We start from the raw sequence: 20,092 nt of genomic DNA on the forward strand, positions 1-20,092 counted from the left end.
AAAGAACAGGCATCACTGATTCGCTTTGGCTGTTTGTCCTGCTGTGATTTAGATTTGTTTGAAGACGCAGCTGAAAGCAAACAAAAGGTTTCATATGACTGAAATCACACCTCTCAACTGATGCTCTAATTTCTGTATTAAATGTTTGTGACTGAGAATTTTTCTTTAACTTCTTTTCCACCCCCACTCCTGGTATCACTTTATTTCTATCAACCACAAGTACCCACTTACACACTCCATGGAGTTAAGCCTTGAATGAGGTGGGGAAGGACAAAAGAGGTATGGATAACAATATTAATGTAACACCAATAAAACTGGGCACCCCCTGGGGACTGGGTGTAGCAGGGTGACAAAATCTAAAATTTCTACCCAGTCTGACTCCAAGAAGCCTTGAAAAGCACTGTAGGTGTTTACTGAATGTTTCTTGAGGAGGCAGCAGAGGGTTAACTACATCACACCGTGCTCTGCAAAGTGCGCTGCTAAAAAATCCTCTTCGGATGTCTCTTCTTTTAGAAATCAAATTTACTAAAAATCTTCTTTGGACCTTTCTTTTTCTCCAGTCCAAAGGGCAGCTGCTCATATATGTCTCTTCTCATGCCTTAAAATTCTAATACTGTCCCAGCTTCCTGGCCTTACTCCTCCCCTCACTTCTTTTTCCTGGTCTACTTTCTCTAGCAGTTTTTTTCTTCTTTCAATTGCACTCCCACCCAATGAAACCAAAGCGTCTTCTTAGAATATGGGAGGACAAGGGGATTACAAATCCTTCAAATTTAATTTTTTGTCCTAATACTAAGAGTAATAATACTAAGAGTAATCATCCTTCAAGCCAGGCACTGCATGTGTATTATTTCATAACCAACATACGAAGTTCATATTCTCGTTATCACCATTTTGCAAATGAAAAATCTAAGGCTCAGTGAGGTTAGGTGACCTACTCAAGGTCAAAGACTTAGGAAGCTTACCTACTTGCCCTGTACTGTTTTCATGGTTCTTAAGTAACAATGCAAGGCAGTAGATAAGTGCAATGCAATGCAAGAGCAAGTAAGTGGTCTTGATTGTGCCCTTGGCTCCTATATACTTTCTCTGATCTCTGCCTTTCCAAGTCCTTCTGCTAGGTCTAGCGATATCCCTGGTCCCACCTCAGTAGCTGAACCAATCTCTAGACCCAGCATTTCTCACCCAACTGGCTTAGCTCTGAATCCTGGGATTCCATTGCTCTCCTCTCTTTTTTGTGCTGAGCCTTTGTTCTCTTTAGTGCCCCCATCCCCAATATCCTGCCCTGAATTCTGGCTCTCTGCCTGGGTTTCTATCACTTGGTCTACTTCTTGCCAATCCACTGCTGCCCTGAAATGTCAATCAATTTACCTTCTACCTTCATTTCCTTTTTTTAGTATAACTTGCCCTACCCACAGCCCCTGTATGGACTCATAGGCTCTATGGTTCTTTACATGGGGATAACTGCTGATTGGATTAGAAGTAGATACCTGATGCAGTGGGCACCCATGCCCAGACTGTCCAATGATCAGTCTGTCTTCCCAGTATTTCAACTAAGAGCCACCAACACTGCTCAGTTGGCTATGGGAAGCCAAGGAAGAAAGTCACAGAGCCACCATTTGGGGCCATGTGCAACGTAAGTAAGAAGAGACAACAGATCTATTGAGAAAGGATGCTGGAAGAGAGTCACACAGAAGAGCATAGAAAAGACCATGTGACTCTGGGGTGGTGGGGTTGGGTGGGGAGGGGAGAGTGTAAGTGGTTGTCTCAGCCCAATGCCTTCTGGTTACAGTTCTCATGAGGCTCTTTTGCGCTTGGTATTAACTTGTATTCTCCTGAGTTCTGTTTTCTCCCTACAGTAAAGCTTCCTTTGTTCTTAAGTTAGTTTGAGCAGGTTTCTGTTACTTACAATTAAGAGACTTCCCCAGACTCACAGATACAGAGAACAAACTAGTGGTTACCAGTGGGGAGAGGGAGAGGGGGAGAGGCAATATAGGGGTGGCGGAGTGGGAGGTACAAACTATTGGGTGAAAGATAGGCTCAAGGATGTACTGTGCAACATGGGGAACAGAGCCAATATTTTGTAATAGCTGTAAATGGAAGGCAACCTTTAAAATTGCATTAAAATTTTTTTTTAAAAGAGGCTTCACTAGACTACCTCCTTTCTTGGGTTGGAAGCCTTGTCTGCATTTCTACCCCCAGCAAGTGTCCCGCTGTATGTGGGAAGATCTCCTGTTTTGGGCTGCCTCTAGGCCTTGTTCTGGAGGTGGCGTTGAACTAGCTCCTGTGGGCATCCGGATAAAGCTATTCCAAGGAAGGGGAAGAACACACGCACAGGAATAGATTTGGAATGGGCATGGAGTTTCGTTGTGGCTCCATTTTTACATGAGGATGTGGTTACTGCCTCCAAATTGTTTAGGGTCAACTTTGGGACAGAGGGCTAGGGCCATCAGGAAATGACACTGCTAAGCAGGGGTGGGAGGGGCAGGCTGAGGCAGAGCCTGGGCAATGGCAAAGGAGGGGTGTCCTCATCCTGTGGCCTTCTCAGGCTGGGGACTGACATGATGAACTTGAACCTTTAGAATCATTAACTTTTCTAGCTCCTTCAGGGGCTCTTCGGTCTTAGGACAGACCCCTCACTTTACTGATGAGGAAATGGAGACCAAGAATGAAAACATGGTAATGATAGGTAACAATTAGCGAGCACTTTCTACAGGGCAGGCTTTGCTCCAAGCACCTTTCATGCATCAGCTCCATTAGTCCTCACGGTAACTCTGTGAGGTTGGCACATTACCATCCTCATCTCATAGAAGAGGAAACCAAGGCACAGAGGGGTTGAGCAATTTGTCCAAAGTCACAAAATAAGTAAGAGCTGGAACTAGCATTTGCACCCAGGAGTCTTGATTCAGAGCCAATGCTTTTAGCTGTTATATGGTACTACTTCTCACAAGCACTGAAGATCATTGGAACTTTATTATTATGAATAAAAGCTGATTGTGTGTGTGTGTGTGTGTGTGTGTGTGTGTGTGAGAGAGAGAGAGAGAGAGAGAGAGAGAGAGAGAGAGAGAGAGAGAGAGAGAGAGAGAGAGAGACTGACTTTTTCAATCAGATGAGGCAGCATGTCACGATTCATGGAGAACATCAGAAATCAGCCAATGATTTTAATTTCATTTAGAGGAAAGGGATCACAAGTTTAGAAAATCAAAAATCAGGAAAAATAAAAGTTTAGTAGACATCTGTTATCTCTAATGATTTAACGGAGATGAGAAAAGAAAATTCTCAAACTCTTTCTACCAGTTTCCAGAGGCTTATAAACTGTTTCAGCTTTAAAGAACATCTGCTTGTTTATTGATTCTTGTGCCATAGGTGGTGGGATAATCCTGGCAGCAGGTTTAAGGAATCCGCCAAAGTGAGGCCTCCTGAAGGTGAAATAATTAATGTCTATGTTAGGGTCCACCACTGTCTGACCTCTTATGGTCAGGGAAGACTTGAATCTAGAAAAGTATAAAAGTTGGAGTGTTCTTTTCCCTGTATTTCTAAAAATATAAAAGTTGGAGTGTTTTTTCTAACATTTTTTCATAAGTGAGTACCCATTCACAGTTCATGATTTATGCAAGAGACTGTTGCTGGAGCTGCTCCAGGTCTTTGCTCACAACCCTCTAACCTTCACCTTTAGCAGGAATGTCCTTGCTCAAATCCTGCCAATCCCCCACCTTTAGCAGGAGTGAACATAAATCTTTAAGTTAAAGGGCCCAGAGATAAGAAAGGAAGCTGCAAACAAACAAAACAACCCAGATGGAAACAGCCGGGACCAAGATAGCAATGAATCTGACCTCCAACAGACCCTGAGTCTCATTACAAGTTAATTTTACTATATTGGCATATGAAATAACACACCTACCAGGGGCTGTAACTGAACATTAAGGACCAAAAAAGGATAGAAAGGGGATGGCACGCCTCTCCCTTGAAAAAGCCTCGCCCCTTCCCCAGCAGACTAACGCATATACCTCCCCATCATCAGCCTCACTCCTCCTCCCTTTGTCTTTACCCTTTAAAATTAAATCCCTCTGGCCAGGTGGGCGAGAAGTTGATCTGTGAACCTTAGTTCCCACTTCTCTATTCTTTGGCCCCTGAATTAAGCTTGTGCTGTGTCGAACTCAGCATAGGTTTTGTTATTCACTGATCTGAACCAGAGCAACCAGAATGGAAAGAGAGCCCTCCCCGCCAAGGCAGAGCGCCTCAGCCACGCTAGGGCCCAAGCAGGGTCCATACGACTTAATTTGGCAACAAGACATTTAGAGCTTGTGTGTCAATTCACCAATTCAGACATTGGTTGAGCAGCTACTGTGCGTGAGACAGTGTATGAAGTGCTGGAGACGCTAGGTGGACATCAGGAAACATGAAAGACTGAGCTGATGCAAAAGGGTCTCCCTCCTGCTACAAACATGTAGGAATGCTAGACAAAAGAGAGCAGGACAAAAGTTTCAAAAATGCTTAAGGGAGTTTAGAAAAATTCCCTGGATGCCAGAAAGGAGGAGGAAAGTCTAACCCAAAACTGTAAGTAGGAGCTGATGCATGGGGCCAGGCCTGGCATATGGCCCCTGGAGCTAGAGACGGAGGTTTTAAAGCCATGCAGGGAGAGAAGGGGAGGTCTCAAGTTGGTGTTAGGTGAGATGTGGGAAGACACCCCTGCATCAAGCTGGACATTTTGAAGGGCTGAATGGGGATAAGAAAACCCTCCATCAGTCACTTGGGGAGGTGGCAAGGAAACTTGTCCTTTGTCCAGGCCCTTGAATGAAAATTCACCTTCAAGAAATAGAAGCCCCAGACTCTCCCCTGTGTAAGTGCAGAGTCCATATTTACATTGGCCTGGAAGTGGGGAACTCTAAGCTGAGAAATGCCATCAAAACTTGGGTGGAAAGACAAAAATACAATCTCCCCCTGAGGGGACAACACAACTTGGGCACAGAGGACTCCCACAGGGAACAAAGAAAAAGACCCACTGAAGATGAGCAAACAATCCAAAATCAAATGAGGAAACTAGTGATGGGGAGAGAGGGCAAGTTCATCAAATGAACATTAGTCCCTAAGACCCTGAGATAATAGAATAATCTGAATGACACAAGTAGATGTGTTTAAAATTGAAAACATTAAAAGTAACCATAATGAAGCAATAGAATAAGAACAGAGCGGTGAGGGAAAGCAACAAGTGCTCGCCTTCCAGGGACATAGAACATGCCTGGGAGATGGAAAAGGAAAGAAGCAGGAGAAAGTGGGCATAGAGGGAACCTACCTCAACATAAAAAAGGCCATATATGACAAACCCACAGCAAACATTATTCTCAATGGTGAAAAACTGAAAGCAATTCCTCTAAGATCAGGAACAAGACAAGGGTGCCCACTCTTGCCACTATAATTCAACATAGTTTTGGTAGTCCTAGCCATGGCAGTTGGAGAAGAAAAATAAATAAAAGGAATCCAAATTGGAAAAGAAGAAGTAGAACTGTCACTGTTTGCAGATGACATGATACTATACATAGAAAATCCTAAAGATGCCACCGAAAACTACTAGAGCTAATCAATGAATTTAGTAAAGTCACAGGATACAAAATTAACACAGAAATTTCTTGTATTCCTATATACTAACAACCAAAGATCAGAAAGAGAAATTAAGGAAACAATTCCATTCACCATTGCAACAAAAAGAATAAAATACCTAGGAATAAACCTACCTAAGGAGGCAAAAGACCTGTATGCAGAAAACTATAAGACACTGATGAAAGAAATCAAAGATGACACAAACAGATGGAGAGATATACCATGTTCTTGGATTGGAAGAATCAACATTGTGAAAATGACTATACTACCCCAAAGCAATCTACAGATTCAATGCAATCCCTATCAAATCACCAATGGCATTTTTCACAGATCTAGAACAAAAAATTTTACAATTTGTATGGAAACACAAAAGACTGCAAATAGCCAAAGCAACCTTGAGAAAGAAAAACGGAGCTTCTGACTTCAGATTATACTACAAAGCTACAGTAACCAAGACAATATGGCACTGGCACAAAAACAGAAATATACATCAATGGAACAGGATAGAAAGCCCAGAGATAAACCCACACACCTATGGTCACCTAATCTATGACAAAGGAGGCAAGGATATACAATGGAGAAAAGACAGCCTCTTCAATAAGTGGTGCTGGGAAAACTGGACAGCTACATGTAAAAGAATGAAATTAGAACACTCCCTAACACCATACACAAAAATAAACTAAAAATGGATTAAAGACCTAAATGTAAGGTCAGACACTATAAAACTCTTAGAGGAAAACATAGGCAGAACACTCTTTGACATGAAATGCAGCAAGATCTTTTTTGACCTACCTCCTAGAGTAATGAAACTAAAAACAAAAATAAACAAATGGGACCCAATTAAACTTAAAAGCTTTTGCACAGCAAAGGAAACCATGAACAAGACAAAAAGACAACCCTCAGAATGGGAGAAAATATTTGCAAATGGAACAATGGACAAAGAATTAATCTCCAAAATTTACAAGCAGCTCAATATCAAAAAAAACAAACAACTGAATCGAAAAATGGGAGGAAGACCTAAATAGACATTTCTCCAAAGAAGATATACAGATGGTCAAGAGGCACATGAAAAGATGCTCAACATCACTAATCATTAGAGAAATGCAAATCAAAACTACAATGATGTATCACCTCACACCAGTCAGAATGGCCATCATTAAAAAATCTACAAACAATAAATGCTGGAGAGGGTGTGGAGAAAAGGGAACCTTCTTGCACTGTTGGTGGGAATGTAAATTGATACAACCACTATGGAGAACAGTACGGAGGTTCCTTAAAAAACTAAAAATAGAACTGCCATATGACCCAGCAATCCTACTACTGGGCACATATCCAGAGAAAACCATAATTCAAAAAGACACATGCACCCCAATGTTCATTGCAGCACTATTTACAAGAGCCAGGACACGGAAGCAACCTAAATGTCCATTGACAGATGAATGGATAAAGAAGATGTGGTACACATATATAATGGAATATTACTCAGCCATAAAAGGAACGAAATTGGGTCATTTGTAGAGACGTGGATGGACCTAGAGACTGTCATACAGAGTGAAGTAAGTCAGAAAGAGAAAAACAAATATCAGATATTAATACATATTTGTGGAACCTAAAAAAAAATGGTATAGATGATCTTATTTGCAAAGCAGAAATAGAGACACAGACGTAGAAAACAAAACAAACGTGTGGATACCAAGGGGGAAAAGGGGCAGCGGTGGGATGAATCGGGAGATTGGGATTGACATATATACGCTATTGATACTATGTATAAAATAGATAACTAATGAGAATCTACTGTAAAGCACAGGGAACTCTACTCACTGCTCTGCTGTGACCTAAATGGGAAGTAATAAAAAAAGAGGGGATGCCTATATACATACAGCTGATTCACTTTGCTGTACGGTAGAAACTAACACAACACCGTAAAGTAACTATGCTCCAATAATTTAAAAAAAAAGAAAAAGAAAAAGGAAGAAAGAAAGAAAAGAAAGAAAGAAAGAAGGAAGCAGGGACCATCCAGTCTAGGAGAGGGACCGCACAGGGAGCTGTGGTCACCCCAGGAAAGGGTACCACACCCAGCCTGCCCAGAGGAAGGGACAGGGAAACTAATATGTGTCTAACATGTGTCCTCAGGAAATAGGGGGGATGTTAAAGGCTGGGGGGACCCAGAGAATGGCACTTTCAAGGGCTGCCACAGTCTAATGTTTGCATTTCCTCAGCTGCTGCAGAGATTCCCTTAAAGAAACTAAGTACATTATACGGAAATAGTTATTTATGTATCCACCTCTCCAGCCCAATCTGTGAATTCCTCCAGCGCGGAGACAGTGTGTCCTTCATTCACACAGAGCCACACTCCCCCTCACTGATTCCCCTCTTGCCACACCAGTCTTCTGTCAGTTCTTCAAGCACGATAAGCTCTTTTCTACTTCTGGGTCTCTGCACACGCTGTTGTCACCATCTAGAATGATCTTTTCCTTGTGCTTTTCTTTTGGGTCTCAGCTTAATGGTCTCATCAAGACCTTCCCTGACTACCTTACTAACAAGGTCCCACCCTACTGCTGTTTTCTAGCCACCTCTTGTTAGTTTCTTTCTCTTACCATAATTTATAGTTATTTAACCCTTTTTTCTTCTTGTCTCCCCCATTAGAATGCAGACTCCATGAAGGCAGGGAATGATCTGTTCACTGTTGGATCTCTAACGCCTGGCATTTATTTAGTAGATGTTTAGTAAAGTTATCAAGTAAATTACTCATGCAAGTAACAATTATGAAGCAATTAAAACTATACCCAGCTAAGAGGATACAGAGATGGAAAACATGGATTTGAACCTTGCAGTTTGGTGAGGGAGAGACATCAAACAAGGACTTGCATCATTACGTGATGATGGTAATGATGGGGGAGGTACAGGGTGTTGTGGGAGCACATGGCAAGGGCATGGATTTTGTACAGAATTCAGGAAGGCTTCCAGGAAGAAGCAACATCTAAGCTGAGTCCTGAAGGATAGATGGAGTTCACCAGTTCACCAGTTGATGGGGTGCTGGAAGATGTTCCAGGCTGGCAGAAGGCCCAGATGCAAGAGGGACATGGCTCTGGAGAGTTTGAAAGAGGTTCTGCATGGGTATAGCTTAGAGCTGCAGCAAGAAATAAGATGGGGGAGGTAAACAAGGCCAGATCATAGAGGGTTTTCAAGCTAGGATAAGGAGTTTGGACTTTATCTTGCTGTCAGTCGGGAGCCATTCATTGGGAGAGTGGCATAATCCTATTGGTATTTTATAAAATGGCCGTGGGGCAGTGTGGAAAACAGGAAGAGGACTGGAGGCAGGGAGGTCAGATGGCTAGTGCAATAATTTAGGCAAGCGATGAGGATGGTTTAAATAGAGGTGCGGTAATGAGGAAGTGACCTGGAGGAATTTAGAAGAGAAGGCAGAAGATGGGACAGGAGGCACAATCAAGGATGATGCCTAGCTTTCTAGCATGAATAACATGGTGAAGGGGGCACCATCTTTGGGCCACATTCAGCAGAGAACCAGACACCTAGTATACATGCCATAGATGTCTACTTAACAAAGTAGAAATGGTCTTAGTGAAACATTTTCATAAGATGAGCATACACCAGCTCACTTTCGGGTCCTGGGTCTACATAGGATCTGCCATTCCCTACTGCGTCTACCTGCCTTGGGTTACTCATTTGTGACCTGCCAGGCCAGCCTCAGTTCAGTATTTCTAATCCACAGTCCCCACCAGGACCCATTTGCCTCTGTCCCCTACTAAGAAGTGTGCCCTGTGCCCTTCCCCCACCCTCTCTGGCCACCAGTGTCATTATTGCCAATAATGCTGCTGTAATTTTTCATTAATTTTCTTGGTGTTTTGAAGTTATAGTAATATTAAAATTTATACTCAATAATATTATTACAGTTTTCCACCACTAATGCGATTATTATTTTTGTTCATTTGTGTTTGAAAGCCATTAGCATAAGATTTACCTCCAACAATATCTGCTGTGATTTTTAATGCCCTTGAAACTTGCAGCAAGCGAAAAGTCTATAATAACAGAAGGCTGGGAAGCATATAAATGTCTTTCTTGGGAAAATAGGGCTTTTATTTTCATCCTGGTTGGACTCGGGTTCTTTGATAGAGCAGCTGGTAGGATGTAATGTATTAAAGGCTGAGAACACCGTGTTAGTTTGTAGATGTGTTCAAGCAGGTCCCTGGTTATTCAGAGGACACTTTCATATTCCAGGAGGATTCATATTCTTGTTCCTTTTTTATGCTGCTTCTTACCTGACTTCCAGAAAAATATAATGAATTGTGTGCTTGCAGGGAACAATATTTAGAACCATGAATTATTTGGAAGAGAAGGGACCCTGAAATCACTCTATCCTCCTGACTTTCTGAGGACCTGGGGAGCTGGATGCGTGGCTTAGCAGAGCTCTGGAAACAGGCTTATTTCAGAGGCTGGAGAGGGGAGTTTCTCTGTGGGGCAGGGAAGGAGGATGAGCAGGACCGGCCTCACGAGTGTGTGACCTGTTCAGACTCTCAGGGCCCCGTGCTGTGAAATTCAGTGTCACCATCTTGAAATTCTTAAGTTTTGAACAAGGGACCCCACATTTTCACCAGGCTCTGCAAATTATGTATCTGGTACTACATACAGGTTTTGGAGTCAGACAGTCTTGGGTTCAAGTTCTGGAATTCTCTAACTATTGACTGTGCCTCAGTTTCCTTATCAGGAAAAACGGGAAATTTAATATTGTCTTCTCCAAGTAGAGGTGAGAGCTAAAAGTACATGTTCAGCATCTAGAGGGCCTGACAGGTGGTGACAAACCCTAGGACATGCTCAGTGGGATTTTTTTTTTTTGCGGTACGTGGGCCTCTCACTGTTGTGGCCTCTCCCGTTGCGGAGCACAGGCTCCAGACACACAGGCCCAGTGGCCACGGCTCACGGGCCCAGCTGCTCCGCGGCATGGGGGATCCTCCCGGACCGGGGCACGAACCCGTGTCCCCTGCATCGGCAGGCGGACTCTCAACCACTGCGCCACCAGGGAAGCCCTCAGTGGGATTTTTAACTCCCATGTGCAAAACCCGTAATTAAACATTGTTATGACTTAATGTCAAGAACACTAGCCAGCTGGGAGAGCCAGACATCATCCGTGTGTACAGAAGCTGATCCAAGATGTGCTAATCAGGAACACACCGAGCAAAGAACATTTTCCTAAGGGGGGCATAAGATGGGGGGGGTTCCATCCATCAGTTTTCAGCCTTTTTATTGCTATGACACATGACAGATAATGCTTGCCGGTACAACGTGGTCTCAGTTTCTCACAATTCATACATGCTTCCCTTCTCACCAGAAACCTCTCAAGATAGCCAATGAGTGACACAGGCATTATTATGAAGACGCCCTTGACCTTGATCTAATTAATTTGCAAACTTTAGTATTTCAACTATTATTTGTAATAGATGAGATGGTTTTCAACATACGACACAACAGAACAGATACAGCCAGTGTATCACAATTCCATGTTTGAGAACCAGGAACCCAAACAAGGGATACTGCCTCCATGACAGGCTGGAGAGACCAGGACCAATATGAAGCCCTTCGTGACTTTGCAGATGAACATGGTTGTGCTGTAGCCCGAATGAGTGATGCCAGTTATGAGGCATGGCAGCCAGAGTTAGAGAAACACGAAGTTGTTGGTGAGATAAACTTGTGATGAATGACATGCTGTCTCAAAACACTGGGTTAAACATTTTTTCTGAGAATGGAGAAAGGTTTTAAATCAAACTAATGAGAAACATAAGCTAATTCCTGGGCGTTTTTGGACTCTGGTCCAAAAGAATTCCTCAGGGGATTATAGTAGGAATCAGGTGACCTTTGCTGCATTCACTTTAGGGTTTGTGGGAGCTTGGAGTCCAGATGGTAGACGTCAGGAGGAAGGGCTAGGGGCCTCAGCTCTGCTCGCCCTGCTGCAATACACATCGTGAGACACCGGGCCCAGTGTCTTCAGGGGCCCTGCATTGTCTCAGGAGATGTGGGCAGGAGCCTGAGCAGGCAGCAGCCCCTCAGTGACCTGTGCTGGAAATGACCACACTCCAAGCACAGTTTGCTCTTTCCTTACTTCCTCCTGCGCACTTGTGAGCAGTGAGATGTGGGTGCCTACCCAGCTCTCTCAGGCCCAAAGGGCTTTTGTGGGTAGTGATGGCCAAAGCTGGGCCACCTCCTCCCCACAGTGCAGCCTGTGAATGACCTTCGAAAAACCATAGCTCTTCTTTCAAGATCCCTCATCAGCCTCCTTCTAGTGCTTTTGATGAGGGATGATGGTACTTCCCAACAGACAGAAAAGAATGACGGACGATTGCTCCCTTATCTCTCATTGGTATGAATGGGGTCCTAGATAACAGTCCGGCTCCTGGGCCCACATGACACAGTACATGGTACATAAAAGATGCTTCAGTCTATAATGATTATGATTAACCACTGACTAATTTATCAAACACCTCAAGACATAGATGCAAAAAGCATGTGTCAATAAATAAATGTTTCTCTTTGGAAATGGTGATTTTAGCTTAGAGTGAATGTCACTCCCCCCAGCCCTCTCATGGATCAGAGTAAGAAAACCGTAATCCACCACACGGACCCTTGGGAGAACAGAGACATGGTACCCCAACAATGCAGCCACAGTAGCAGCTTTTAGCACAAGCTGAAGAAAGCACAAATGCAGTTAGGGAAAATCTGAGACGACAAGATGGACATTTGTGCCTCTGTCCTCTACTGAACATAAACCCCCTCAAACTCAGCAAATAGATTTCACTTCCTATGATACCAATTTTCCAGCACATTGTACTGTAAATTTCGAGCCCCTGGGAAAGAAAGCTAAAGGATGCTTGACTGCATTTCTGGGTTTTGGTCCTTCTGTGATTGTTTTTCTTACCTGTTGTCGAATTTCCTCCTCCATTTTCACTGGTGAGCCCAATTCTGCAACTTGTTTGACGCCTTCGCTCGCATATCCTCCATACTCCCATAGCACGTAATTCTTGGAGTGGGATCCGCCGATGATTGCAGACCAGTGATTTGCCCGACCTGGGAAAGCCAATCAGGATACAGGTCAGTGTGTATGTGGCTAGAACACAAGTCCCTTAAATGATGGGGAGGAGGTGTAATTGAACAATGATTCAAGCAGCGTTGGCTAAGCACCTGCCCTGTGTTAGGTCCTGCGCTGTTCTGGGATGAATAAGACAGTCCCTGTAAGCAAGTATGTCTTGGGGATATATGATAGGGCAATGGGTAGATGTCTAAACAAGACACAGAGGTGGCCCAGGATAACGACTCCTGTCTGGAAGGATCTTAGAGAAGAAGAAAGTTGAGAGAATTTTTAAATGCTGAGCAGATTTGTAAGACAGAACAGAGAGGAAAGGCTATTTCTGGCAGACTCAGAAACATTAAATAACATTGTGTGTTTGGGGAGCCATAAGTAATTTAGCATTGCTGTGTCACAAACTGTCAACGGGAGAGGCAGGAAATGATGCCAGGGAGGTAGAAGGGACCTGCTCAAATGAGTTTGGATGTCATTTGAAAGGGTCTGAAACCACTGAAGGGTTTTGGGCAGGGGAACGAAACAATCACATTTGAATTTTAGATAAATCATCCAGGCAGCAGCATGAAGAATGTATTAGAGGGAGCAAAATTGGAGTGTGGAGCTGGGGAGGTCAGCATGGAGCAAAAGGTAAAGGGAGTGAGTGGGGAATTAGGCTTGACAGCTCCTGGGAAAAAGCACTGCTGTTTTTAGCTGGCTTTTTTTTTTAAAAAAAAACATCTTTATTGGAGTATAATTGTTTTTTAGCTGGCTTTTACGTACCTTCCAGGGTGAGGGGCAGGCAGGCTAGCCATGTGAAAGTATGGGAAAGGTGGTTTGGATACAAGGTCATGACCAGTCTACTGCGGTTTGGCGAGGATCATGCGGGATGATGACTGCAGGGGGATGTAGCAGGGAATTAATGGATGACACAAAGGGAGAACAGAATAAGATCTGGACAGGACCAAGACAGAACTTAGCCTGAAGATTTTTCCATCTCAAGAGGGAGGAAGGAGAGGAGAGAGTCAACCCCAGCACCTCCCTGGATTTGTTTTTGCATGTGATGAATATAGATGCATATATACTGATTACTAAGTTACGTACAATCCATCATAGGGTTGGCTCAGTTGTCCGCAATCCTATGGTTGGTTTTATAAAGTCTTAAGTTAAGGAACATTTTCAGGCATAGCGAAGAGGAAAACTTGAACTGGGTAGACCCAGCTGACATTTGCAGTTTATCACCCCGTGGCCCAGAGTGGGCAGAACTCTCCACGCTACCCCAACACTTAAGAAAGTGATTCTGAACAGGCCCTGATCTTGTTTACATCTGCCACCTGCTACCCAGGGTGCTCTGACCCAGAGGCACATCAAGAACATGGGCACAAAGCCACCTGCCCAGCCTGCTGAGGGATGACATGATCCAGGCAGATGACATCACCATGTGGGTCCGCCCAACTGCTGGATCATTATTTCCCATGTATCAGGGAAATGCAAGCCCCATGTCACGTCCCTAGAGAAGACAGATGGAGATGTTGCCAGCTATTTCTCTAACTCACTTCCTGAGTAGGGAGAATGTCCTGGCTATCATCTAGGCCAAGAGCACTGTTTGGTAGGGGCAAGGGTAAGAACCAGTCATGACCTTTGGTTCATGATGTGAACACAGGGAGACCAGTTTCAGCATCTCTCATTCCTCCGGCTCTGTCCCACCAAAATGTCCCCTCGTTCCAGACGCAACCTACCTGCAATTTCATACTTCAGTGGCTCACCACATGGTGCTCCCTCTGTGCTTTCCTCCTCTTGTCATGGCTGACTCACTCCTCCTTTATAATCTACCCAGAAGCCTCCCAAGACCACCACAGAATGACTTAGGCCCTTGTCTTCTGATCACATTTTTTAAAAAATTGAAGTATAGCTGATTTACAATATTATATTAATTTCAGGTATACAACACAGTGATTCAATATTTTTATAAAGTTAAAGTTATTACAAAATAATGGCTATATTTCTCTGTGCCGTACAATATACCCTTGTTGCTTATCTATTTTATACTTAGTAGTCTGTATATCTTAATCCCATACCCCTAGCTTGCCCCTCCCCACCCCCTTTCCCCACTGGTAACTACTAGTTTGTCCTATCAGCATAGATCACATTTACGATCCCTGCCGCACGTCTGTTTTCCCACTAGACTGTAAGCTCCTTGAGGAAGCCTGTCTTCAGACTGTATCCCCAGCGCCCAGCACTGAGCTTGCTGCATTGTGAATGCTTAGTACATGTTTCCTGAAGCATTCATCCAGTCAGATGCAAAGGTGGCAGTATATGTGCTCGAAGTGTTTGGGAACAGGCTGGCACAGATTCCATTCAATGTGATTAAATTCAAATCTCAGTTCAGCAGAGTTCCTAACTTCTACTGGGCTAAAGCACTCAGCTATTCTGCATGCTGTTAAAAATAAACACCAAACAGCAACAAAAAGGAAAGGCATGGGTCTCAGAGCCAGCAGACAGGGATTCAGATCCCGGCATTTCCACTTACTAGCTGTGTAAACGTGGTCAAATTCCAATTATTTTATTTCCCTGAGTCCCAGCTCCCTCTTTTGTAATTCAGGGGTGATAATGCCTACCTTATTGACCTGTTATAAGAATTAAATTCAATTTTTAAAATAATGACATAATATATGTGCAATCACTGACACACAACAGACCCTCAATAATTATAGTTTCCTCCTTTCCCGGTTGTTTGGGAGGCTACAAAAATGAGTAAAACATGAACCTGCCTTTAATTCAATATAGGAGATAAGAGATACATAATATGAACTAAGATAAGAGAACAGGAACAAGCACAATCACAGGGGGATTAGGGGATGGACCCAGATGGCTCCTTCTGGTTTATTCATTCAACTTCCATTTACTATGTGCCAAGCACAGTGGCAGGCCCTGGGCACCGACAGGAATTGGATATGGTACTTGTCCTGGAGAGACTCATGGTCTGGGGGTGGAGAAACAGATGGATAAGCAGATTACCTATAATCGAGCATGTTCAGAGTTCTAGAAACAAGAACACAGAGCAAAGGGGATGGAGCAGCTAATTCCAAATTAAAGGACTCAAACATACCACATTTATTCAAACTTCAATACATTGAATGACATCAACCACATAACAGATACCTGCAAGGCACTAGGCTAAGGTGTGGGAGCAGACCACATCCTCCCTGGGGGACAAGGTAGGCACTCATGGAACAACAGTCTGCAATGTTAGAAATAACAATGAATTCAGGTGAGTGGCAGTCACTCATGCGCAGAATGGTATGGGGGGAGGGGGCATGGTGACGGAGAGCCAAAAGACCTGGGCTCCAGGCCTCCATTCGTGACCATGAATCAGTCATTCCAGCTCTGAGAGCCCCAGTTCACTTTTTTTTTTTTTTTTTTTTTTTTGCGGTACACGGGCCTCTCACTGTTGTGGCCTCTCCCGTTGCAGAGCACAGGCTCCAGATGCGCAGGCCCAGCGGCCATGGCTCACGGGCCCAGCCACTTCACGGCATGTGGGATCTTCCCGGACCAGGGCACGAACCCATGTCCCCTGCACCGGCAGGCGGACTCTCAACCACTGCGCCACCAGGGAAGCCCCGCAGTTCACCTTTTAAAAATAGAGATAATAATTACCAGTCTGGACTATCTCCCAGAGTTGTGCAAATTAATTGGGCTGGTTTGGGAGAGAACTACAAAAACTTTAAAGAACTGTGCAAAAGAAAGTCTCTGTAGTTTTACAGACAGAAAGTACTATGGGAATCCACAAGAAGGCAGAGGAAGAAGGACATGTTCCCCTGGGAAGGAGACTCGCATGGGAAAACTGGCAGGACAGTAGGAGTGGGAATTCTATTAAAAATAGCTAAGAGGATTAAACACCTATTAGGTGTTAGGCATAATACTTTCCTAGGTGTAACTCTCACTACAACCTCATTGTCATCTTATAGATGAGGAAATCAAGGTCCAGAGATGTTAAGGAACCCACCCAAGCTCACAGAGCTAGCAAGGAGGCAAAGCTGGGGTTCAAACCCAGATCCGCCTGACCCCAGAACACACGTTCTTTTCCCACATCCCACTGAGAGGTCAGGAAATGGAGACCGTTTGGTGGACTGGAGAGTTAGAAGACAAAGAGATAAGATGAAAAAGAAAGTCAGGGCCAGGTTGCAGAGGGTTCTGAGTGTCCACTGTGGTAAATGGCATCGGAAGAGAGAGAAACATGATTGAAGTTTCCTTCTGGGAAGAATGACATGACAATAGTTAACATGCATGCATTGTTACTACGTGCCAGGCACTGTGTCAAGGACTTGATCTATATTATTACATTAAATACTCAAAAAAGAAAATTTCTGTTTTTCAAACCCAATTGTTTAGTATGTGAGCTTGCCTTATAATCTTCTGTTTTACTGTAACACTGTATCAATGGGGAAAAATGCCTTCTGAGATTCAAACAATTAACTTATAAAAGAATGTCCAGATCAGAAATTTAACAAAGAACTCCGTTCATGGCAAATGCTTATTTAAAAGAACTTTTATGAAATATTCAGACATTAAGAAATACTTATATGTAGCATATGCCTTTAAAATTAATCAGAAAATTCTTTTGATATAGATGCTATCATAATTTCCACCTTTCACATGAGGAAACTAACCTGAGATTACCAAAGCAAATGATTGAAGATGCTGGGATTCAAAGTCAGGTCTGTCTGGTGTTACAGCCCAGCTTTCCTCCACCCCCCTGCACCACATCTCTGGCAGGACACGCCAGCTGTAGGAGGGGAGAGGGCTCAAGTGTGAGGAGACCAAACGGGAGATCCACCAACATCCCCTGGATGAGTTGTGTAGAGCCTGACTTAGGGCAGTGGAGAGGAAATGGGAACATGGAACCAGAGGTATGAGCCAGTAAGATCAGGGAGGATCCGACAGTCTGTGGGAGTCAGTTTAGTGAAGTAGTTAAAACTCGGGGTTTTGGAGCAGACCAACATGTATTCTAGTCTCCAATCTGAAACTTCCTAGATTGAATATGTTAGTCACTCTCAACTCAGTTTCCTCATCTGTAAAGTAGGGATATTGACATGACCAGCCTCGTGGTGTTTTTCTGAGGCTGATATCCATGAAGTAATGACTAGTTAACACAAGAAATGGGCTCAGTAAATACCAGCCAGTCAAATTAAATCTGGATGGGGCAGGGCAAAGCCAGACAAGCTTCTGGAAGGCACGGGACCAAAAGGAATCTGATTCGGTGACTGGGTGCAGTCTGACTTAGAATTGGGGGGCAGAGATGACAGGAATGTCAGATGCAAGAACTTGAGTCCAAAGAAAATGGTAGGGAGTCATCTAAACAGGACTCAGTGGTTTAGAGCTGGCAGAATGAGGTGCCAAGCAGATCCCAATTAGTTGGGGCACAGAGTTTAGCCCCGGGCCCCACCATCCTCCAGGCAATAAGGGATGAGAGGAAGAGAAGCCCCAGGTAACAGGAGGCCTGGGGAGAAGAGGACAAAGTAAATGCTCATGACTTTCTTTCTTTCTTTTTTTTTTTTTTTTTTTTGCGGTACACGGGCCTCTCACTGCTGTGGCCTTTCCCGTTGCGGAGCACAGGCTCCGGACGCGCAGGCTCAGCGGCCATGGCTCACGGGCCCAGCCGCTCCGCAGCACGTGGGATCTTCCCGGACCGGGGCACGAACCCGTGTCCCCTGCATTGGCAGGCGGACTCTCAACCACTGCGCCACCAGGGAAGCCCCGCTCGTGACTTTCTTAAATGAATACTCTGGGACTACCACCGGGGTCCTCGGTAAAACACTTGGGCTTCAGCCTCAGGGTAAAGACAGAGAAACAAACACTACTGCCAGCTCTCTGGCTCTCAGGTAAGGCCACAGCTCTTTGGGTTAGCATGCCTCTCTGACTCCAGCAGTGTTTAAGTGGCTTACACATAGCTGAGTCTAGTTGGTGACTCCCAGTAGCTTGGATGAGATGAGGCAGGTGGGAAGCTGGGAGGAAGAAATGATTAGATATGTGATTTTGAGACACTGCTAGCCAACCAGGTGTGCATCCGTCTGAAAAGCCACTCCAGGGGGACATCCTGAATATATGTGTACTCGCCTCATTTTTGAAATCTCTTCTTTGTCATCACTGGTGATAAATTACCGGGGTTCACGATGATGCCTAGAAGGCTAGTGCTGATGAAAGAGGAACCATGTCTTGCCTTTGTCTGGTGTAGGAGGAAGCATGGTGCACAGCAGATGGATTCTCTGAGGTGTTCTGCATATGGCAGGTATTCAGTAACAGCCAGATTTCCTGGACTGCTTTGCCAGTGGCTGTATTTCCCTGCCCATCCCAATCCTGCAGAAGCCACCCATTCATTTCCTTGACACCCACGCATAGCGCTTCACTGGAGAATATTCTACAGCCTTGGGGACTAGTTTGCTACAACCTCCTGCTACCCAACCTTAGCCTCAACCATCATATTGCAGCAAATCTTTGTCTGGGGATGTGGTTGGGCCCTTATGGAATTGGTTATAGTAGCTACACCAGAGCTCCTCCAGTCTCTAAGTCCTAGCCTCCTCTCCCCTTCTCTCTTAGTAGATGACTTTGTTACTTAACTTTTCTAAGAAAACAAAGGTCAACACACCCACAGACGTACCTGGGCACCACGTGGCCAGTGATCAACAGAAAAACGCTGTGGACCTGCCAGCCCTGTCTTGGCTCTCACTTTTCCTTCTTGCCCTGGTTGTTCTCACCCTAAGCTCAATTCCAGAATCTGCCTGATTTCGGACTCTTTGGATTTGGGCACAGAACTTGGCTCCTCTGGGTTTGCCCCTGGGTGCTGCCCAGGACACAGCCTGTACTCGCCCTCTGGCTTTTCCTGCTCCTGGCTGCTTCAGGAACTCACTCTGACCGAGCTCTTCTGGTTTTTAGGATCCCGTCCCAGTAGAGTCTACTGGAAAAAACCTTGCATGGGGAGATCTGTCATTTAGGCCAGAAATTCCTCAACTTTCTATCATTCTGCCTTCTTTACTCAGCTAGCTTTTTTTTCCTTCTTTAAGGTCTCAAGATAAGTGTCACTTTTCCATTCCAGGAAAACACTCAGGCAATTGATCACAGTCTTTTGCATCTCCCTGAGGCCTCCCATAATAATATTCTATTCTATTAACTAATTAATCAAATGAACATTTACTAGGCAACTACTATGTACTAAGCCAGGGATCAGTAAGCTATGCCCACCCCCTGTTTGTGTTCCAATAAAGTTTTATAGTTTACATATTATTTATGTATTGTTTATGGCTGCTTTCATGCTACAGCGGTAGAGTCAAGTAGTTACAGCGGAGACCGTTTGGCCTGCAAACCCTAAAACAGTTATTATCTGGCCCTTTATAAAAAAAAGTTTCTTAAAATGTGTGACTCTGAAAAGAATCA

General features: G+C 44.2%; 1 protein-coding gene across 1 annotated transcript in view; it reads right to left on the bottom strand.

Annotated features, from left to right (window-relative positions):
- SPON1 (spondin 1) overlaps positions 1 to 20,092 on the bottom strand; it is a 275,645-nt gene that overhangs the window by 99,337 nt on the left and 156,216 nt on the right. Inside the window, exon 6 of the mRNA XM_060159616.1 lies at positions 12,521 to 12,669. Within this exon, the coding sequence (XP_060015599.1) occupies positions 12,521 to 12,669 (149 nt within the window). The remainder of the gene's footprint in view (positions 1 to 12,520; positions 12,670 to 20,092) is intronic.

This window comes from Lagenorhynchus albirostris, chromosome 9 (assembly GCF_949774975.1).
Source record: "Lagenorhynchus albirostris chromosome 9, mLagAlb1.1, whole genome shotgun sequence".
Lineage (NCBI taxonomy): Eukaryota > Metazoa > Chordata > Mammalia > Artiodactyla > Delphinidae > Lagenorhynchus > Lagenorhynchus albirostris.